This window comes from Ciconia boyciana, chromosome 20 (genome assembly GCF_034638445.1).
Source record: "Ciconia boyciana chromosome 20, ASM3463844v1, whole genome shotgun sequence".
NCBI lineage: Eukaryota > Metazoa > Chordata > Aves > Ciconiiformes > Ciconiidae > Ciconia > Ciconia boyciana.
In genome coordinates this window covers 5,891,885-5,914,761 of record NC_132953.1, presented here as the reverse complement: position 1 = coordinate 5,914,761, position 22,877 = coordinate 5,891,885, and the positions used below count along the sequence as shown (strand labels likewise).

The window sequence follows — 22,877 nt, the reverse complement described above, 5'->3', positions numbered from 1 at the left end:
AAGCAGTGAAGTGTTTTCCCCATCACTAAGGGCCATGTCACCAGCAAACCCATAACTGCTATGGATTGTGACAACTCTTTGTCTTATGCACAAGATAAGGAACTCAGTCCCTTTCACCAATAGTTTTGATAAAGAAGTAGAGTTTAACAGGCTGTTTACAAATACACCATTTAGAAGAGGCTGTTTGTTACCCTGGATGGTGAGATATCACCAATGCATACAAAGCTGTATCACCCCAATATACATGCATATGATATGGTATGCTGGGCCTAAGCTTTGTGGAGGACTTAGATACCTCCCAGCACAAGGGCAAATCTCACCTGAAGGAAAGTGCTGAAGTGGAGAGGAGACGGTATGTCAAAGCTCAGGAGTGCTCAGGGGTCTTGAAAGCTGCAGTTATTTTGAGGTAGGAAGCCCTTTCCGTGGGAGTGGGTGCTTTCAAGGTCAAGCCCTTTGGGGCTTATGGCAAGGTTTTGTGGAACGCTGGGTGTAAAACCCCCAAAGTGGCTATGCTACCCTGTAACTGTTTGCTCCCAGGGTGGTTCATGGCCAAGCAGTGATCGGTGTCTTTATTTACTGTCTTAGAATTCTACATATTTATGCAGCTAAAGGTATGAGAGCGTATACGTTGGCAGCTGCAGAGCGCATGAAATTGCTGCGAAGACTTGATGCCAAGGAACACAGAGGAAAGGTAATATGAACCACTTTCTCCTGCAAACAGTGGTGTTTGGGATTGGCATGGGGTTTGCGTGACTGAGAGTGACTGATGCCCTGAAAAATCCAGCTCTGTGTCTCTGTTACTGTAAAGGAAGCCTTGGGCATAGATATGCCTTGCTTAGGTGCTTCTAGCAGGATCCTAAAATTAAGTGGGATGAGAATGAGCTTTTTCTCTTTTCGGCCCATGGTTCATAGAGTGATCTAAGACAACACTGGTCCAGGAAAATACGAGTATGTTGGCAGTAGTCTCTGAGGCTGAAGGTTTTATGAAAAACAGATGTATGCTAGGAGTGCTGCTGCTGACCTAAACAGTGCTTCAAAAATGCTGGACTTGGGTTGTCATCCAAATTAGGGCCAAAGAACACTAGAGGGAGTTCAGCAGGAGCTGGGAAATGCCCCCCATCTCGTGACGCCATGGGTCCTAATATGTGGGATTCAAAATGTGCCTGTGAGCTGTCTTTGGTTTATGCACCACAATCCTTGGGATTCTAGATACTATTCAGCCCAGACTGCCTTTCCCCATTCCTTGTTTTATGATAGCATCTGCTTCTAGACTCTCACATTTTATCTGCTGTGCTGCTATTTTCAGACTCCTCTGCTGGTGGCTGTCACTGCCAGGCAGCCAGCTATTGTTTATGATTTGATCCAGACAGGAGCAGATGTCAATGCTGTAGACAACAAAGGGCAGTCAGCTTTACATCTTGCTGCAACATATGGGTATGCCCAAGTTCTTCAGGTAGGAAAAGCTTTTATGGTTTTAATTGCTAGCAATATAAACCTACAATAAAGTCTCAATATTGGTGTCTTTAAATAACTGTCTTGGAAGGCAAGATGTCAGTAAGCAATGAAGACTGACCAAAGTCTCCTTTTCCATTGAGTTAGGAATTGAGTGTTAGGAATTGACTTCCCAGGTTATTCCTGTTTTAGGACTATACTTGCAGCTAACACCAGTCTCCTGTTACAGAGGAAATGGCTTTAGCGTATCTGTGGGGGAAAATAAATTATTTCTGCGGGTCATAGCTCTAAATCTGCTGATGGCAGGCCAGGCAGTGTGGGCTTGCTCTGGCTTGAGCCCCCAGTGTTGTACTGATGCCTGCATTGGAGGGGGTTCCACAGAGGCTGAAGGCAGCTGTAGGGTGTGAGGAGAGGGAGCAATAATTCCAGTGTGAAACCCCCTTCCTGATGTCAGTGTCATCCAGACAGGAGCAACGAACTGTGTCCGGACTCAAGCCAGCTGAAGAGAGAGCAGCTGTGACCCTGCAGACAGAGCCAGCACAGGCACAGCCTTCAAAATGAGACATATTTTTCAGATTTTATGCAAAACCAAGGTCCATTGAGAAGATCTTCCAGGACGTGAGAGAAACTAGACACTCCTGTATGGACAGAATGTACTAGAGCTTTTGTGACTTATATGACCAGATCATTGCTTCACAGATCTTTCTGTAGACAGGATCTACATCTAAGTTGTGGGCCAGCCAGACTCTAACAGCCCTGAAGAGCAAATTAGCACATTAGAAAAGGCACTGTGGGAATTTTTGGAAGGGACTACATAGCGGAGATAAGCATACTGCAACGTGTCTCTTAAATGCTTAGCTATTGGCCATAAAATGGAATTAATAAAATGTGCCTTCCTTGATTCATGTCAGAACTGAGTATAGGCAGCTTCACTGTAGAGTTTCACTGCAGCAGCATCGCTGCTGATGAGTTTACCTGAGGGCAGGGCACAGGGTCCTCTGAGGATGAGGGATGCGTCAGTAGAAGTGCCGGGGGTACCTGCCATGCTGCCAGTCCATCTCCAGTATTCATCAGCTCTGCCTTGCACATGCCCTGGGTTAAGTCATGAGCAGGCAGTTAATGTGTAACGTTGAGAGTTCTTTGGAAAACAGGTGTTTCATTCAGGGGGGTAAAGTGTTTTACACCCAGATGATTCCAACAAAGCCTCCCAGAGTGCCTTGTGGTGGTTTGTGTTTTGTTTTTTGTTTTGGTTTGTTTTATTTTTCCCTTGACATAAAAAGGGAAAATGCACACAGGCTTGCTTCTTGGGTCAAAGCCATGAAATGCTTTACAGTTTGTTTGATTGTTTATTTATTTTAATTGTTTTTTCTAATGGATTAAACATCTAATCTTTAATCATCAGGCAGCTCAGAGCTACTTGTCAATATTTGTTCTGTATATATTATATTATTGTTATGAAAAGAGAGCACAAGCCCTAACCGTTCTGGTTAATCTTTCAGCAGAAGGATTCTGTCCTGTGCCTTATCTAACTTGACAAGGTTCTGGATGAGTCACTGCACTGCAAAAATTCTCAGCCAAGATTCTGTAATGTGAACAACTTGCTTTATTCAATCAAGAGCAAAAAAATGCATTATCTGTAATAATGTAGACAAGGAGCTACTTGGCTGCATCACATGGAATCTATCATTTTCTTAAGTTAAAGAGTTTTGAAATTTTTACTCTCTGCTAAGTCCAAGCAATGCTCATCTCCAGAGCACTGCTTCATGCCATTTACAGGCTCTGCATCCTCATTGCCGCAGCCATTGCAACAAGCTGTGGTTTTAACCTGTCACACTGCTGCACATCTGCTGCACGTTAAAAAGAAAAAGTAAATAAATCCAGTCTGAGAATTTCCAATGTCAGCAAGCTTTTAGGTAATAAAGTTTGGCTATCCCTGTCAAGGAGAGATTTTCATTTATCCTTGCCAAGAATAACTCAGAATAAATATGAAATGGTGTTATTGGTGCCTTTGCTTAACCCAGGGTGAAAGCGAGGAGGCTAGCACTTTGAGCCAGGGGCAGTGACTTAATTTTACTGTTCTGAACTGAGAATCTAATAGGATACTATACCTAGGTGGGGTTTAGGAAACTAGGGAACATGATCATCTTGTGTAACCCTGAATGTCCCTGTTAGGAAACAGATTCACAGCACTGAAATCTAGTGTCAAATAAGTGTGTAGTTAAATGATAATTATCAGATTGTTTCTTTGTTTGTGTTTAAATTTTGTTAGTTTTGACTGATTTTGGCTTGAACAGTATTCTGCTGAACTAAAATTTTCCATTTCTCTGTTGCTTCTAGGTTATACTGTCACTAGGTTTCCCGCTTGATTTAGAAATGAAGGATTTTGAAGGTAAAACCCTTTGTACAAATATTTTATAGTCGTATTAAAAAAAAATGAAAAACTGTATTGGCTATTTCATTGACTGATGCTCTTTGGTATTGGTGGTGTGCTAGGAGGCCAGAGTGGCCTCAAACTGCCTGGGGGAGAGTCGTTTCTGTGCGCTCAAATGCAATGGAATTCAATGGTGCTGATGATTCAATGGTGATTCAATGCACAATTGGAACTAGGCACATGCTGGAGTGCCCCATAAAGTGTCTGTACAGCCAATATGGTACCTCTGAAACCAGAGAAGGGCTTATGCCTTAACAACACATGTGCAGAGATGCATATGCTCTCCCCGCCAGCCCTCGCTTCCTCTCTGTACATCAGTATCTTTGTTGAGACTGTTGTTATCTTCCTCCCATACTTGGTTTTCCAGGCCATACCCCACTCCACTGTGCTGTTCTGGCCCACAATGCCCTACTCCGGGAGCAGGATTGCCAGATGTTGACGGTGGAGCAGCAGAAAGATCTTCAGCACCAGAGCGAAGATCTGGAGTCCTGTATCCACCTCCTGGTGCAGACAGGAGCCTCCATCTACAGCCGGGTAAGGGATCAGCTCAGTTATCCATATGCTGTTTGTTTGTATGGGGACTCTCCCCTGCCCTGCCTGACACTTGCACTATGCTCAAACTATAGAATTGTAGAAGGAATTAACTAGTGACAGAAGGACCAAGCCTGTTCCCCTTTCAAGTGACTGGTTGCAGAGTTAGTTGCTGCCTTTTGGAGTTACTTTCTTGCAGCGTGAAGCAAACGCTGGACAGTAAGAGGGCCACTGAAGGGAAGGAGGTGCTCCACAGTAGCTGCAGAGCTGGCCTGGACTTTTCTCCAATGGGTTTATATAATATCTTCAGGTTGTTCTGCAGAACATTTCTTATTTTGTTTGGTTTTCCTGTTTTTAAATAGGATGTGAAAAGCAACAAGACAGTTCTTCATTATACAGTCCAGGATGGGAACATCTCCCTGCTCAGATACTTCTTGGAGCTGAATGATTTCAAGTCCAAGGACTTTGTCAACAACAAGGTGAGTCAGGCTGTGCATGGACAGGATCTGTGTGCACATCCACAGGCAGAGGAGATGCCAAGAGCAGTGTGAGAGCTGTGCTGCAGTGGGAGGCTGCATGCAGACAGAGGCATTAAGAGATTTGTGGGGTCCTGCAGAAACCAGTTATTCTCTTCCCATACGTGTTTTTTCAGGAGGGAAAGAGCAATAGTTCGTGAATCAGAACTTTTTTTTTTAACCTAAAACTGCATTTTCCAGTAAATAGACACTTCACCTGGAAAGCAGTGGCTGGCTTGAACTCTGAGTTGTGTCGTGAAAAGCAGGCCCCTCTCGCAGCAGGCAGAAGCTGACAGAATGAGAGACCAAGATAACGAAGGAAGAGGAAGGTCATGGGAAGTGGTTACTTGAGGAGGAACATGAACTTTATTACATTAGCCTGAAGATTGAGAAAACACATCTGCAATGATGCAATGGCTTGCTGTTGGCAGCAGCGTAATACTGAAAGACAGCAGTTTAGGGCAGCCATGTATCAAGTAATATCTCCTGTCAAACATGCCATCCATAGGAAAGACGAAGCTCCTATTTCAGTTAAGGGAGATGGTGACTCTTTCTGCCTTAAATGTTATTTGCAAGTCTTCTGGCTCTGTTTGTGCCTGGGCACAAACTGATTATTGTGATGGCTGCCTGCAAGTTTGAGCCTGGAGAATCAAAGTATTCACAGGGCCCACCAAGCCCTAACAGCTGCCAGGAGCAATAAGAGAAGACAGACACATTACAGGCAGTGAACCAGTGGCAGACATTGCCAGGCAGGTGAAGCATGGGGAAACCAGTTCTTTGAAGCAAGGCAGCATCCTTGCTGAGCATGCGGGAGCCTAGGCACTGTGGCAAGTAGACCACCTCTGATTCTGCGGGCTCGAGACCCTGCTTTAGGCACTCTATACGACCCTGCTTACTGAGCTGAAGTTTTGCTAACATTGGTTCCTTAGTGCAGGGTTTCTGGAGGTACAGCTGTTCCTGGGTTGTACAAAGCAAGCCAGAAACCTTCCCAGTGCTGCTGTTGTGTCACCCATCCCCTCGCTGCCCCATACTTCACCTCTGAGCAGATACCAAGCAGTGACACTATCTTGCAGATTTATCAGCTTCACCCATCCTCCTAAGCAAAAATCCTGACATTCCTGTGCCTTTAGCTGAGACATGGCTCTGCACCATCAGCCAGATCTTTGCCTCTTGACTAGCTGCCCCCTGTCAGCAGGACTAAGTGGGTGATTCTGGGTGCTTCTGCAGAAGGGTACCCTTGAGCAGTAAAGGGCAGAGGGAGGGGAGGACAAGGCTAGGGCTCCCTGTTTTGAAAGGGTCAGTGCATTAGCTTTTCATTTCAATAGCTTCAGTCTTCTTAGCCTTGCTTGTACTCCATAGGGCATCCACATGCCTGTGTCCATCAGAAAGGAATTGAATGTTTTCTGTCAAATCAATTACTCACTTGGGAAGCAGATACTGGGCAGCTTCATGGTTTTTTTCCCCTACAGATTTCTGTTGGACTGGAGGAAACGTTTTACTTTGTGTATGTGGGTAATAGCACTGAGTTTCTGTCTTTCTGTACAGTGAAGGGCCTTATGCTGCCTTTTCACTACATTCTTTCTGTATCTTTTAAGACCCATTATGCAGGTGCTAGCTTGTCCGTGGGAGTCTGCTGTTGTCTCTTGATCACAATCCTGTGAGAGCTTCGTACTGTGATAGGATCACTTGGAGTCTTCAGTCTTGTTGCTGAGCTGTCTGGGACAGTGAGAAATATGATGGCAAGGTTGTCTGATACCCATCCTGGCTTTTTAGCTCTTCCAAGTCTCAGGAAGACAAGAAAACAGGAATGCTGGAGTCCATGTTTTGGCTTCCCTGGCTCACCCACTGTTTGCTGTGGTTGTCTCATTCCAAATTCTTTTCCTTGTGGATTTCACAATGAGAAAAGCATTGAGGCCTTTGAGGTATTTTTCACCTGAAGGATTCCTAGAGCCCACATATTGGTGCTCTGGACCATTGTCTTGCATAAGCCCTATTAAAGTCAATGGGAGTCTTCAAGATCAGGCATTGTCAGATTGCCTTGTTTCCTTAGCCCTATGCCTGGATTTGGAAACTATCAAGTGCTCCTGCCACAAAGATGCAGCAAACAAATGCAGATGTTTCCATTTTAACGAGAAGTCTTATAAAGAGCTTGCAATTATCCCTTCACTCTATGGGATGATAAAATTGACAAGGATCTGCTTTTTCAGGGCTTGTAAAAAATGCCTTGTCTGAGAATGGCTGTTAAGATTTTGCTATTTTGTTTTGTGCTTCAGTGTCTCTTATGTCTCAGCGGTAAATAGGACCTGAAAATCATGTATTCCTTTTAACAACTGGAATAGTAATACACATTGCAATTTGTGTCCAACCATTCCAAGTTCATGACAAATGTATGATTGTTTCCGAGAGAAAAAAATGTACAGCTGCCTAAATGAGACTTCTTGCAGACTAAAAATACCTTGCCTTATGCATTTGCTTATTAGGTTTTTCTCATTTAAAACCGTTACCAGTCATACCTGACTAGGCAGGAGTACAGATTTCTACACGGTCTGGTGGTACCAGAGCTTTTCTGCAACAAATTGCAGCATGCTCCGTCCTGCCGCCCCCCCGTGGCTCCACAAAAAATTTTGTCTATCATTTCTGTGCAAATCCTGTTACTGAAAAAGCTGGAGTCAATATATGCTTAAGTAGGTCCTTGACCTCAGGACTCTGATTAATGACAGCACCATGTAAATAAAGCCAAGCACTACCTTCAGCACTCTGGGAAGGAACCAGGAGAAGGTTTGGAGCCCCGGCATGATTTATTTTGTCTGCTGCAGAGCCAAGCCACCTGCAGCCCTGTTTGGTCCATAGTACAAAAAGTCACAGAGGGACATGGGCTGCTGGACCTCTGGCTCGGCTGGACCACCAGGATGGCTTGGTACCTTTCAAAGCACCTCTTTTTAATGCCATGAGTTTGGTGACCTGGGAGGACTCGCGCAAAGATGCCTGCTATCCAAGAGATCAGTCTGAGCCTCGCATATAGCCTATACACTACTGGGTCTCGCTTTCACTTGTGTCAAGGTCTCTTTGCAACTTTCTAGCACTTGCAAGTGATCGTAAAAGGGAGTAGTGGAGATGTGTGGAGCACAAATGGGTCTGCTATTGTCGATCCTTGCATAGCCCATGTGTGATGGGTAACACAGCATAATGTGTTTTGTGTCCCTTGGACTGACTTAAATGTTTCCCAGTGAAATAGTTCCTATTGTTTCTCCTGGATAAATATGCATGTTACATGGCCTCTATCCTTCTCTTTTTCAAATAACTCATCAGGTCTCTGCTTACATGAGGGTACAGTTTAGCAGCGGGTTCCAGAGTGATTAGGAATGTTGCTGATACAGGACTATTTGTTAGCTGTACCCAAAGCATCAAAGCCCCCTAATTTGTAGTGCTCTATCAGAGAAAAAAATCTAAATCCACAGATCTCCTGCATGAGCAGCCATACATGGAGAAACAGAGCAGGGATACTCCCTCACCTCCCGGTAAGTAATCATGTAAGGCTTCTTCAGCTCTCATTTCATAAGTCTCCATTTCTAGGACAATTCTGAGTAGGTGGCACAGCTTATCAGGAGGTTTCTCTCTTTTTTTTCTCCTTCTTCTTTTTCATTTTCTTCCACTGCATTAGGCACACGGCAACACAGCTTTGCATATGGCAGCTGCATTGCCTCGTGACAAGAACCAGAAAGAAATCATCCAGTTGCTCCTTGACCACGGAGCTGACCCAAGCATCCGAAATTTAGACAACGATCAGCCAATCCACATGGCTCCTTCTGGAAAAGCTGGGGATCAGGTACATGATCCGCATTGCTGCTCCTTTCTAACACATCTGTGCACACCACAGCTGTCTGTCCTTACCAGGGGAACAGTGAGGACAAGTCGTATGACATGGGTCTGATGTTGCAGTGGTGTAGGCTTGGGGGTTCCCCACTTCAGTAAATCTGTAATCGAGGAGCACAAAGCAGGCTTTAGCTGGTACTCCAAATACATCTGGGGAGGTATCAATGTGTAGTTCTTTCATAATGGCAGCAAATCTCAAGGGATGATTGGGTTTCATGACTACAGGTATGAAAAGGCTCCTAGAGCTCATTGTAGTCACTGATAGGTTTATATATATAGGTTATATATATACATGTATATGTGTATTTAGCCACACATATACATGTATATAAGCATGTATATGTATGTATTGGGATGTCTGCATGCACAGTTTCGGATGGTAAGTTATGAACTTCTACATTTTTTGGCAGGTTAGGCATTTGCTGAAGAAAGGGAAAGTTGCATCTGCATTCATTTCCTGTCGCCGAAATGCCAGATCCTAGGTTGCCTGCAGTTTCTGCAATTGCTTCAACTTCAGCTTGCTGATTGCACAAGGCCTCTTAGAAAAACTGTGAGGATGGTTAACCAACACATCCCTGCTCCTAGAGTCTTTAAACCAGGGTGGGATGACAGTGTTTCTCAACCTGTGGACCACAAGTAGCATGTAAGATATCAGAAGATGAGCTTTCAAATGGTTGAAAACTTTATTTTGTTAACAAAGAATACTAATAAACCTCAAGCATTGCTTGCAAGCAAGGAGGCAAGCAAAACAAATGGCTGTTACATAAATAAGCAAATGTTCGAAGTACAGCCAACCTTTAGTTTGGTGGCAACTGAAACCTGTGGTGGTGATGGAATGCAAGATGGTAGTTTGGCTATAAAAGGTTGAGAAATACTCCTCTAAGACATGCTCGAACTGTGCCTTTTGTTAGGTCCTGTACAGAGGTACTGGTTGTAATGCTGAAGCCTTTGGGATGTGCAATTACCTCCATTGTTCCTGCTAGCCTGGGAATGCAGGAAGCTGAGGGGAGGGAAAAGACTGAATGGAAGAGCTCAAGTCAGCCTGAGGAGTCATCCGTGGCTGTATTTCACCTGAGAGAACGGACATCTGAACACAAGAGCTCCAAGTGAGGGTTCCTGCAAGCTGCTACTACCCCATTTCTTAGCACTTTGTGGAAGAAAGCTGAAGCAGCTGTCCGTTGCCACTGTCCCTCACCCCACCCCAAGAAAAGAAAACAGATGCTTGTAAGAGCAAGTACATGGGGCAGGTTCTCAGCAGCGCAGGTTTGTGTGGCTCCTAGTGCTTCCAGTGAAGGGATTCCTTTTTGAGACATCTGATCCAAACCAAGTCCCCAGCTCTGATGGCAAAGAATAGCTCTGGAAGCACCTCAGAGTGGGGAGCTGAACCCTCACCTGAGCTAATGCCTGTGTAGGAGACAGAGGCTTCCTTTGGGTCTTCAACAGCTTTTAGACATGGACAGGGTAGAAAACCTTTGAGCAGTGTGGGCCTGTACGCAGCAGGGTCAGAGTGCAATGTGGTAAGTGCTCTATTCCCATTCTTATCTAAGGGGGCATTTTAATAGATTCTTCTTATTCTTTCTGTGAAATGATTTGTGAATTGCTGTGCAATCAACTGGCAACAGTGTCTCTGCCAGGTCAATAGGATTGAAGGTAGATGCCTGAAGAGAGTGAAAGCCATGTTTTGACAACCCTTTCACAGAGGGTGTCTCATCTTCAGTACACATTCTGAATTATAGTTTGCTGATCTCTCAATGTGGAACAAGTTATTTTTTCTATCAAACTGAACAATAAGATGAAGGGCAGATGTCTTAAATCACTGCAATAACTTCCTTGATCACCCACTGACTAACTCAATGGGATGGGGTTTTCTAAAGCACTTGTCAGTCTCGCAGACCTGGACTGTTTAAACAACTGTTTAGCAGACTTGAACAAAAGCTCTTAAGAAATGCAGAGATATTCTCAGCTTTGTCAGTGCTCCTCTCTGCTTTTTTGCTATTGCTTCCCACTACATCATATCTACAAACCTGCCAACATCCGCTGACAAAAAAGCAGACATGTATTTGCATGTGTTTGCATAAATTTGCATGTATCTGGTCATAGGCCAGCAAAAGCATGTGCTTTCTTACTTTGAAGGGATGTTATAACAAGCCCTGACTTGAGTGATAACTGCATTGGTGAGTTAGTACTGTGTGTCAAGACAAAATGGTCAATAAAATAATCTGTTTCTTGAACTTGCTAGCAACAAAACTGTAAAACTGTGACCAGCATGTGGCATGTGATGCACTAGGAAAAATGTAAAAAGCTTTTTGCCATCTAGAAATGTCTACGAGATGACAGAAGTCCTTTTGCAGCAAGTGAAAAAAGTACATGAGCTGTTTTCTAGAGTGGCTTATCTTTTTACTGTTTCATCTGCCTGCTGTTGGATGTTTAATACAGAGCAACGTCATCAGTGACTTGTAGTCTGTAAACATCACCATCTCCAGAATATCAGGGAAAATATCAGTCTGGGGAGGGATGGATGTGGCTTCATTCAAAGCATCACCCTGGCAGCCTGTGTTACTCAGAGTTGATAGATGAGATTTGCAGAGGGAAGATCCCATGACCGACCCAGGAAGGATTCATTCTCTCTACAGGCACATCTGTGTTCAGCTTCGCAAAGCTCATACATTAGAGGCCTGCTCTGAAGCCAGCCACAATCAACAAGCTGTTCATATTGTCTTTGGACTGGATCCACGAGACAGTTGGAGGCTGCTGCTTCCCCATGCATGTAAAGCACCTTTCCCTGTCAAGCCAGCCAGTTCCTGGCCTGTGTATCAAGAAAATCCTTTTAAGGCTCAAACGTGGCCTGACTGTTAAGTCTTCTGTGCTGGGGTGAATTTCATTGATTTGAGCAGTATCTTAGTTCACAGTTAACCTCTCAATTTTTTATATCTGTTTCAGGAGAATTGTACCTTTTATAACCTTAGCAGTACTGGCAGTGTGTAATATTCCTTTATTTGCACAGTTTATCTCTTCCTACCTGTGGCTTTGGATAAGTTGCTAATAACAAAGGCTTGTTATCACCAAACAAATGTTCTGAAGTGGCACCATAGAAAAGTCACCAGTCAGTTGGCAAGGAAAACTTTTTGATCAAATACTCTGTGCAACTGATAAAGAACCTGAAAATAAGAACCTTTTATTTTCTCTGTAACTGGGGGTTACTTCTGGAGTTATTCATGGCTTTTGTAAGAATGGGGTGATCCTCACTTTTGTGTAAACACCTGTTTGTATAGGCTGGCAGAACTTCACTTGGCAAGGACTGATGAAATGCCAGCATTTCAGTAGTGCTGTGCCAGCTCTGTTGGAGATATGACCCAAGCTACTTTCCTTTAACCCCCCCCCCCTTTTTTTTTTGGCGGGGGATAAAGGGAGGAAAGCTTATGTTCCTCATAGCCAGAAAATGCACAATCAACCTTTGAATAGTCCTCCTCTGTTGGGTTTTTTCCTTTCTTCTGTCAACAAGACTTCATTGTGTCAACAGCCAGCAAGCTGTTACTTGCACTGCGTATGTCACCTGGAGCTATTGACATGGAGTTGGGGAACGGTGTCTAAAACATGTTTGCAGTCCCTGGCATGGGGGATTGCAAAACAACTGGAGAAAGAGCTGCAAAGAAATAGGAAGAAGCTTCAAGGGACGGAGGACAGCGCTACTTACGTAACAGAAGCTGTTAGAGTCCAGAGACCCCAGTGCATAGAAACATTTTGCTGGAAATACCTTTGTCCCTACAGAGCAGTTGGTAATTTCAGAGCAGGTGGTCCCATGCAGCATGAGGCCAATAGCTGTTAAATATCTGCTGTCTTTAAAAACACACTGCATGCTCCCATCTCAGGACCTCAGCCACCTGCGAGCCCTGGAAGTGTGGAAACTTGGTGGTGAGACCAGCCCAGCCCTTCAAGAGACAGCTTCCCACGCTGGAGGGGTGCTTTTTTTGCCTGGATCAGGCAACATCCAAGGAGCAGGGATAAGAATGGGATGTAGGGTGATTTGTACTGCTCATGCTCACACTGCCATTCCTAAGTGGTCATGCCTAAACAGCAGCCATAAGTTCAATGATGGGCACAACCTGTCCACTGCACACCACAGCCTGCACAGAGCAGTCCTCTTTGGAGATGCAGTGTAACCACTGATAGCTGTACAGATCTATGCCAGAATATACTGATAAATATGCAATCTGGTAATAATGTATTAGACTTAGATATCCCCCTGATGTGGAGGTGAGAGATATGTTGTTAGACTGTAACGCTTTACTTGACTTGCTTGCTGGCACGGTTGTGTAGACTGGGATACTATTAACCTTGCTGTAAAATGTGTTAATATGGGCGCTCTCCTTGTTGAATGCTTACTTACCATTTTCACAGGCTCTTTCCTTTGCCATATGAGAACACCTCTTCTCGGCTCTGTTAAGCTCAGGCCAATGTTGACAACGCAAGGGGAGGATGTGGTCACCCTATTTCCACTAGAAGCCTCAAATATCTTGCCTCAAGCTTATCTTCTTGCGGCTCTTTCGTGTTGGTGATAAGGGGCTTTGACATGTGGCTGAAGGTGTGCCCACTCCTCAAGCAGTAGACAGGAGTAGACAGCACTGAGCAAGCTGTGGAGCAGGCTGGGCCAGTAGAATTGTAACCCTCCAGTGTCCTGAGATAACACTCAGGGGCTGAAGCACTAAATGACTAAAATGACACCTAATAGAGTGTCTCTGCACAGAGGTAATCACACCTTTCACTGCAGCAAAGATATAGCTGTTAACTCCTATTTATAAGCTTTCTGTGACCAAATGGATTTATCACTTGGGCCAACTCTGAGATTAATCAGGTAACAACAGGGGAGAGAGGAAGATAATATTTAAAGTTGCCAAAGTATTTTAAAGCAAGTTTTGGAAAAAAAGCTGCTGCCTTACATAAGGTAAAGGAACTGGATGCTGGAAAGGTACAGTTATCTCTGTGTAATCTCCTTGTCTAGCATGGCAAAAATGAAATGTCCTGTCCAGGGACCTGGACTGGACATGGAAAAAATACCATTTTTAGCTCATATAGAACTTAAAGTGAAGAGAACCCTGGAGGCTGCATGGGAAGTAACAGCTCTGTTTTCTGATGGAAGTGGGGATAGAAGGTTGAAGTAACTGGCATTATATAAATATTTTTTAAAGTCTTATTTAAAAAATGTTACTCTTAGTTCTTCATAGGTTTCACAGGGTGAGGAAATATTGGTTGGGTTTTTTTGGTAGAATGAAGGAAACCACCCTGTTTGCCAGCCAGATATGTGTGTCTGTTGCATCCTCAGCTATATGGGTAATTTCAGCTCTGGGGAGAGGAAAGCTTTTCAGTTAACTGTAGAAGTGTCTGGAGGAGAAGGTGAGCATACAGATAGTTAAATTACTTATTTGTCTTCACAGGTGTAGTTAGTTTTTTCACTTGTGTTGGATTTAATATGGAGAGATGCTTCTTTCTTTCCAGTCTGGGTGCTCAGCTCAGAAACTGGTGGCTTGGCAGTCTGCCTCACCAAGTGCTATTAAAAGGAGGTCAGACACAGTCTTAGAAAGGTCTGGGTTTATACAAGAAACAGGGAATCCTCAGGTATGATAACTTTCCCATTATCTACTTAAAAATTTGTTCCTGTTCAGTTGATTATGCTGAAAGGTGGAGATAACCTGATATCAACAGACCACACTATACAAAGGGCTGCTGAACTACATCTGCCTCTCACTGAAACTCTGCCTTCACGGGGAAGCTGGTGTTGAGCAGCAGCCAAAGAAGTTTGGTACTGGATTTAACCTCTGTGCAGGCCTGAGGGGCCTTTCTGGCACCTGAGCCATGGGCTAAGCCCTGAGCTTGCATGGAAAACAGTGGTTTTCCTTTTCTGCAAGAACTGATAGAGAATATCATCATGGCAGCCTGAACAGAAGCAGTGGCTAAGAAGCTGCAGATCCATCTCAGAGCAGGGTGCTGCACAGCTTTCTCTCTGGATAGTGTGCTGAGTGCTGAGATACATAGACACTTTTTATCTGCTGGAAAGGGTAAGCAAGACCTTTCATACTGCTGAGTAATTGCTCCTTGTATAGGTTGATGAGAGTCTCTCTTCCTCACCTTTGTGAGAACTGGGCCATGATCCTGGACCATTAGCAGAAGAAAATAGCACTGACATTTAGCACACGAGGAATGAACAGGCTTCAGCATGTGTACCAAATTATTTATTTGTATCAAAAAGAGCTGGTTTAATGACATGTGTTTGGTAAAGCAGCTTAGGATTTCTTTAAAAAACAACAACAACAAAACCAGAAAAAAAAACCCAAACCACCACAACAATAACAACAACAAAACACCTCTGACCGTACAAGACCGGAGGACTAATGTAGTGACAACGTCATGTAGAAAATGTGTGAGTAGTGAAGAATAAACTGGACTGTGTTAGGCAGTGCAACTTTGCATAGTTCATGGGCAATTAATCTGATTTGGATACAGTGGATGTGTAAAACCACAGTCCTTATTAGCTATAGCAGATGTCACAGTTCCTATCCCTTCTGAAGAAGTCATCAGCCATGGCCATGGGTGGTAGGTAGTCCATGCAGTCCGTGCTGGGGCAGGGGAAGTACTGCGAGACCCTGTTGTCCACATGCTGGGAGCCACAGGCAGTGCAGCAGCAGGCAGAGGTGGTGTATGGGGAGGGGGTATGGCAGGACCACTCCTCCACAGGGTAGCCATAGGTCTTGGTGTCCAGAGCAGAGGGTGGGCAGTGGGTCAGCGGAGTGAAAGGAGATAGCTGAGGAGGAGAGCAGTTGTAGTTTAATGGGCTGGACAGATCAGCTGAACTGGGGGATCCGGCAGCCTAGAGTTTGAGAGAAAAGAAAAAAAAAAAACAGGACGTTTCAGGGTGTCATTTGGGGAAATGTGGACAGCAGCCAGAATTTCCACACTGTTGCCTTTCTCAGGAGTGTCTGGCTACCCAGGGAGATGGTTTGGCCCTTGGCCTAAACCCAAGAGGCAGTTCCTGTGACATTAGTGTTAATAGGGAGCTTCTCTGCAAGTTAGACAACCGCTAGCAGGAACTGGGCTATTCTTTGCAGGAAATCTGTAGGATCTGTAGAAGGGACATTCCCTGTTCTGCAGCCTCTCTCTAGGTTTGGCTGGGCCTCCCTGTCCTCTGCTCCCAATGGGAAACCATGCAGAAGTCCACACAAGCAGCCTGCATTGCTGTGGCTGTACCCCATGCCCCTAAAAGCAGCCACATTTCCAAATCAGCTTGCTGCTGTTCTGCCCCAGGATGTGACTCCCTTCCCCGTCTTCTGAGTGTGCCTGTGGCTGCTCCCCTGGGACACAAAGCTTACCAGGCCCTGGTTAAAGCAGAGCGGGACTGGCTGGAAGGCATCTGAGGTGTAGTGCGAGGACATCTGGAAAGCACTGAAGGCTGGGTCTAAGGGCTCATCTGTCTGAAGACAGGAATCTACCAGCTGCTCCAAATAGCTAGGGCTTTCTTCGCAGGAGAGGCAATTCGAAAACTGCCGTGATGGACAATAGTTGGGAACAGAAGAGATGGGTTCTGCATCAAAAGGTGCTAGGAGAGAAGGTAAACCAGACAGTAGCAGGTTATTCAGTACCTGTCTTCACAAAGAGCAGGTGTTGCCCCAGGTCAGGTTTCAGTACTCTCTTATGTTCAGTAGCCCTATGGATTTAGACAAGGAAAAAGGTCCTTCAACTTCCAGGTGAATTTTCTAGGGAAGCAGACACCAGGAGGAAGATGCTTAAAAGCATGCAAATAACTTGGGAACTTTAGTCCCCTTGGAAAGCTCCAAAGCTCTTTAAATACTGCTGGAAACTCTTCTGACTCCAGCCATTTTGGACAGGGATCCAGCTGGAAACTCCCTCAGACTCTTGACTCTCTGGCTTCCCTTCAAATGTCAACTGTTTACAGACCTAGAACCTTGCCATGCAGTGATTGATGCTTCACAGCTTGGCAGATGGTTTGCACCTTTGCCTCACCCAGTCTCCAGATGCAGGGTAGCTATATCTGCAGGAAGAAGGGGATAACAGAAGAATAATTTGCTCTTATATCCTCCAAACAGCCAGCCAGGAGACAAAATTCTGAGCAGACAAAATGGAGCAAGTCAGTGATAAAGTGGCACTGCATCCACATAGTGTTACTAGCGAAAGCGTGAGTTCCTAGAAAGCTGTAGGCTCAGACTCTCACTGTACTGCAATATGCTTGCTGGGGGTATGAAAGCTCACAGCAGATCTGACTTTTCAGAATTATTATTTTTTCATGCTGTGTTCAAATATGGTTAAAAGCAAAGCCCTGTCCACGTGGAGGGGCACAGGTCTGAGGGCAATGGAACTGCACGTGGGTAGAGTCACTCAGACTCATAATTGTTTTCAGGTTCAAGGTGGCAGTGTTTAGGTGGATGTGGGGAGAAAGTGAGAAGCACCGAAAATACATAAACAGATGGAGGCTTTACAGCCTGAAAAAGCTTTGGTATGTCTCGTTTCTGTATTAACATAAGCAAATTGATTCCCAAATATTGATGATTTAATAATTTCTTGTCCATACAATGTATATATTCACACCTGCCCAACCTTTTGGGGGTCTCTGCTTTGGCTGCAGAATAATTGAAGGATCTGTGAGCCCAAAGTGCTATTCCCCCCACCCCTTTCCTTGGATATTCACATACAGGAGGAAGAAACTCTTTGTGTTGCTGAAAACCTGACACTCCTCTCGATGCTGCCAGGAGAGTGAGAACAGCCAACTCTGCTGGAGCTCAGCAAAGTGCTCCAGGGCGATCTGACCCTCTAGCCCCAATCAGACCCACAGACTGCAGCCTGGAGAAGGGGATGCCAGCAGCGTTATTCCCTAGGGGACGAGCATCCCTTCCTGAAGGGGATCTTGCTCCTTGCTGTGGGAGAAATAAACTGCACAAATGACAGCATGTCAGCGTGCTCCTGAACGGGGTAATATGTACCCTGCTGGCCTCACGGCATCCTCATCTGCATTTCATGGGCTCCTTTTAGGTGCTGATTGGCTGCATTGCCGGTTATCTGGTAGTGCCTGCCTCAACCAACGGCTGGAAAGACTCCGGGCTGTGGGAAAAATTGGGAAGGGGTGGGCAGGGACATGTGGATGGGCTTTGTACCAACCTGGGTGAGGAGGAGACACAGACTCTGAAAACTGGATGCTGCTGCCGCTGCCCCAAGAAACCTGCCCAAAGAGAAAGGAAGAAAAGGAATTGTATACACTGTAACACAGGGGAGCATTTTTCTGCGTGCTGAGGTAAGTCAGGATTTTGCTTCAACCTATTTATGTAAATCTTATTTACTTCATGGCTGTGACATGGAAAACTTCTCTAGCATTGACAGAACACGATTAACGTGCATAACATGATTTTTACCTGAGCCTATAACGGCACTGGAGGAGCACAGCACCATCCTGGTGTAAAGCCCTTGATACAGCACCTTGCTAGTGTGCTCTTCCTGCTGCATTACTACTGTTAATTCAGCAGAGATGTGGCTGCCTTTGAAAGTAACGGGTGTTAATTTCTAGGACCATGAATTCCACAGTGGACGGATCCCAAAGAATTTGTAGGAATAAATATGATTGAGTAATTAACAAATCGTAGCGATAACTCTTGAAACATGACTAAAGACAATTGCAGGTATCCCCATGGCTGGGCATCAGACTGGGTCGCCGTGCTTGGTGTTGATGTCATTTGAGAACCAACTCTGACATCGCTCCCCACTCTAACACAGCTACGTGCCTCTATGAAAATGGACAGTCTCATTTCCTGAGGGATACTGGAAGCTCAAGCAGACAGATCAATCTTTTCTAGGAACCGGACGTGCCGGAGGGGAGAAATCCACCCCAAAAGCAACGGGAGTTTTGACACTTGTTGTTGGGGACCAGGATTTTACTCTGCAAATACAAATACTGGTTTTTTCCCTCAGTTTTAATTCATGCAGACTTCCACTTCATTTTCTTTATTCCAAATGCTCTCGAGTTAGCGGCTCTTTTCCCTAGCAACAGCTTCCTAGCACATCCCCATACATTTAATTCATTAAATAGTGGCTGTTCTGGGCTGAAAGTTCGTGTAGGACTACCTCTCTTCTCTTTGGCTGCAGATGTGTAACAAGGCAGACAGAGACATACCACCAGCAGCAGAATTTTTCGGGTTCGGCTTTTTTCAGTGCATGGAGGCAGCTTGTCCTGCTGGCCCTAACCTCTGGGGCCTCTCCAGGACAACGCATACCTCTTGCGGATCATAAAGGTAACCTCCTGCACTGCCACTTTTCACTTTTTCCTGTGTGAGTAAAACAAGCGCTGTGTAAACTTGCTGTGGGAGGCAAAAACCAGTTCCACGCAGCCCTGTGACACCTGGCTACAATGAAGAGGCTGCTTCTGTTAGGGCTGGAGGGGAGGAGTGACCCAGCATTTCCAAAGCCCAGCAGTTTTGTGCACTCTTCACCCAGGCCTCTCTGCCTGTGGCTTACAGGCTGATCAGCTTTTTGTGCAATCAGCTGCAACGAGGTACAGGAGGTGGGAAATGAAATCTGAAAACCATCCAAAGCTGTAATGTCAGGAACCAGGAAGAAGTAATGATTTACCAACCTCTTTATGCAAATCCCTAGACTGGCCGGAGCTAGAGACTCCTACAAAGACTGGAAGAGTGAGAGAGAGAGAGAGAGTGTACACATGTGTGTGTACACACACACAGATCTCCGTCCCCTCCTTTAGAAAAGATGCCACTAGGAGCTGCCCAGGTGGTACTGAAAAACATTGGCGACCTGAATTCTGTCGAGCACGCTTGAATATTATGCTAAGGAGCCCTAACAGAGCAGGATGGAGCCCTGCTTAAGGGGTCTTTGCCCATGCCTTGTATTCTTCCTTTCTGCTAGCCAAAATTTGGGGCTGCTGCTAAGTCCCAAACTCCCAAACCCTCTCCACTGCCTGGGAGCTAGCTGCTGGAGGCACTGTACCTCTGGTGCCTTCATTTTCTGCCTCATCTAACTGGACAAGAGAAAGCCTCCAGGGGTAGGGGGTGGTTGAAAGCAGCTTCCTGGGGGCCTGAGACTTGTGGAAAAGGGGGAGGTTAGGGGAGCTTTAGTGTGACAGAGCTTTGCACTGGTTGCTCCTCAAAGCTGCACAGGCTGGGCCGAAGGTGTGCCCTGGGCACATGCCTGGGGCACCATCACGTGAACCTGATGCTGCAAAACAGTTTGGTGCATGCTTCAGCCCAGCCAGGCCACATTTTAAATGGGAGGCAGTGACCATGGCCTGTCTTGCTCGTCCAGCATAATGATACTGGAGTTGCTATGATAACTATAAGTTGGACTGAACTTTGTCCGTGAGATCCTTCCATCCCAGAGTGAGTTACATTTCTGGAGCACCAGCTCTGCTTTCTCCCTGCACTAATGGCTCAGACAGTCACCTGTTTAGATCACTGCTGCAGTTACCCTGGCTGAATGTGCTTCTCCCCCATCCTCACCAGCCTGCTACACTCAGACTTTGGCAGTCTCCTTGGCCCAGAGATTACAGTCTTGGCAAAAAAGATTAAGAGAGAAGAGACAAAGCAGACACCAAGAGATTTTTACTTACTGCTGCACCAGTTGCTGCTTGTCGTGCTCTTCTCTGCTGCAGTAACTCCTTAACTGTAATCTTTACTCTAACACCTTGATACACCTTGGGCTTTCCTGAAAGAATTTGTGGAAAAACACTTTACAAGATGGGAGACTTTCAGAGCATACAGCAAATCCAGCACGTTTCCAGGCATGCTCTACGCAGAGTCTACTTAGAGTTAACAGATGATTAACTGGTCACTGTTAAGTCACCTGTAATCACAGTTTATAGCCCTCTTTAACACCTGCTATTCAAGCTTGTGACAAGCAGACATTTTTTTAAAAGTTGGTGTTGATTATATTTAGTAATGATATGTGTTTTATTCTTTTCTATCTCCTTCTTCCCCCCACCCTCCAGGTATCCTCATACCAAGTTCCATCTGGTGTTACTGTTGAATTTATCTAAATTCCTATCATATTTGCCACTCTTAGGACCTGAAAATAAATGTGGGAAGCACTTCATCTGGCAGATGAAGACCAGGAATAAAACAACGGAAATACGTGGGCAGTTATTTGGAGGGCTAAACAAAACACAAATAAAATGACTGCTTTCATGAATCACTTCTTGCAAAGCCTAGATTATCTCTTTATTTTGCTCATTCTGTACGACTCCCATTTATTTCAAACAAACATTTAGGATGTCTTTAATCCAGCCAAAAACAATCAGCAATCATCAGTCACTACCTGATAAGGGATTTTTAGTACAGGAAATGGTAAAGAGTTTACCTATTCTGAAAAATCACTTTCACTTGCTGTACTCATGGTAAAATACTTAGAGCCTCTGGCAGTTCTCTTTCTGTCCTAACTTTCTGCTGTCATTTTCATCCAGTAGCAGATCCTACAAACACTACTGTCATCTCATCCTGCAGTCAGCTGTTCCCCAGTGGAGGCAGCTGGTTGCAGGTTCCCTGTCCTATTGCTGCTGCATGCAGCAAGAAGATAGTGTTGGATTTGCAGGTTCTGCCTGCATATCCAAGAAATCCCACACTGTAGGCACTGTCCTCTTCTGCTATAACCTCTCCCCATCGCTGATGGGGGACAGCATCTTCACCCTCCTGTCTGCCCACCCCCTGTGCTCCTGCTGCCCCCTTGGTGCTCTGGTTGAGGACATGCTGTGTAACAGGCATACAGGTCCCTCCAGAAAGGTGGCAGGCTGAGCAGGGTCTGCCTCGAGGGGAGCTTGCTGAGCTGTGCTCTCAGCAGCTGGGGATTATTAATCTCATATTTTAATGTTTTGTTTCTATTCGACAAACTGAAGACGGGGAAAATGAGGGGAGGGAAGGGTTGAACTTAATGAGAACACCCTGTTGCCAGGCCTCCCTATAGCCAGGGAGAGCCCTGAGCTAGCAGGCCCTTCTGCAAGTTTGGGTTCATGCTGCGTACAGCCTCTTGGCTCTGGTCTGCACAGGTAGCTGGACAGGGCTAGGGGCTACGCTGTGAGCAACTTAAAGACAAACCGGCAGGTGAGGTATGGACACGTCTGTAACCCAGGGGCCAGCTGTCAGGCAGCCCCCACTCCCAGCTCCCATGTCAGAGCATTGTGCCCCAAGGATCCTGCTTTTCTAGCATCCCGAGGTCCCAACATGGTCTGTGTGCAGCTGAAGCATGGGGAGCAGGGCTGCCACGGCCAGCTCTCCTGAACTGGCCAGGCTGTGGATGGAAGGGGCGCGGTGATGAAGCTGGGGCTGAAGGAGCAGGGTGGTGAGGGTGGACTGGGGGTCGGGCAACGGGGTCGTCAGGGCCGGCTGGGAATCGCGAGCAGGGCGACGAGGGCAGGCTGGGGGTCAGGGTGGACGTGGGGTGGGGCAGCAGGGCGGTCAGGGCAGGCAGAGGGTCAAGAGCGGCGTGGCGAGGGCAGACTGTGTGGGGAGGGCACAGAGAGGCGGGGGCCAAGGGTGCGGGGGCCGCGTCTCCCTGCCCGCCGCAGGGGCTCGGGACGGCAGCGCTTCCCCGCCGGGAGCCACGGGGATGGCCGCCGGAGGGCGAGCGGCGCCGGGCCGGGCCGGCTCTGCGGCGCCCCGGCTCCCCCCGCCGGCCGCTGCCGCCGGGCCGGCCCTGCCCGCTGCGCCCCGCTGCGTCCGCTGCGCCCCGGCCCCGCTGGCGGCCCCGCGGCCGGCCGGGACTGGCACTTGGCGGGCAGCAGCCCTTCCCTGCCTCCTCCTTCCCTCCTCCCCGCCCTCCCCGGTTCCTCCTCGCTTGGGAGGCGCGATGGCCTCACTCGCGAAATGACCCCGGCGAACCCCGAAACAGCCCCAAAATGGAGGGGGCGGGGGGGGGGGGGGGCGCGGCGGGGCTTACCGGACATCCTGAGCAGGAGCGGGCAGCACCTCGCCGGGCGCCCGGTGCAGCGGCAGCGGTGGCCCTGGCCCCAGCCCCGGCCCCAGAGCAGGTGAAGGGGGCAAGAGGAGACAGGCTTAAAATTTGGGGGCAAAGGGGCCTGC

The 22,877-nt window shown here is 46.5% G+C and overlaps 2 protein-coding genes across 2 annotated transcripts; one reads left to right on the top strand and one right to left on the bottom strand.

Annotated features, from left to right (window-relative positions):
* The first annotated feature begins 613 nt into the window (after positions 1–613).
* LOC140661895 (NF-kappa-B inhibitor delta-like) lies at positions 614–9,284 on the top strand. Its single transcript, XM_072884716.1, has 7 exons — positions 614–691; positions 1,307–1,453; positions 3,790–3,841; positions 4,251–4,417; positions 4,777–4,893; positions 8,591–8,755; positions 9,213–9,284. The coding sequence occupies exons 1-7, from the start codon at positions 614–616 to the stop codon at positions 9,282–9,284; spliced, it is 798 nt and encodes a 265-aa protein (XP_072740817.1).
* Positions 9,285–15,325: 6,041 nt separating this feature from the next.
* Positions 15,326–20,804, bottom strand: POU2AF3 (POU class 2 homeobox associating factor 3). Its single transcript, XM_072884852.1, has 5 exons — positions 20,788–20,804; positions 20,417–20,534; positions 17,965–18,025; positions 16,164–16,390; positions 15,326–15,664 (listed from the first exon to the last, which is right to left on the bottom strand). The coding sequence occupies exons 1-5, from the start codon at positions 20,802–20,804 to the stop codon at positions 15,326–15,328; spliced, it is 762 nt and encodes a 253-aa protein (XP_072740953.1).
* Between the last annotated feature and the right edge of the window lie 2,073 nt (positions 20,805–22,877).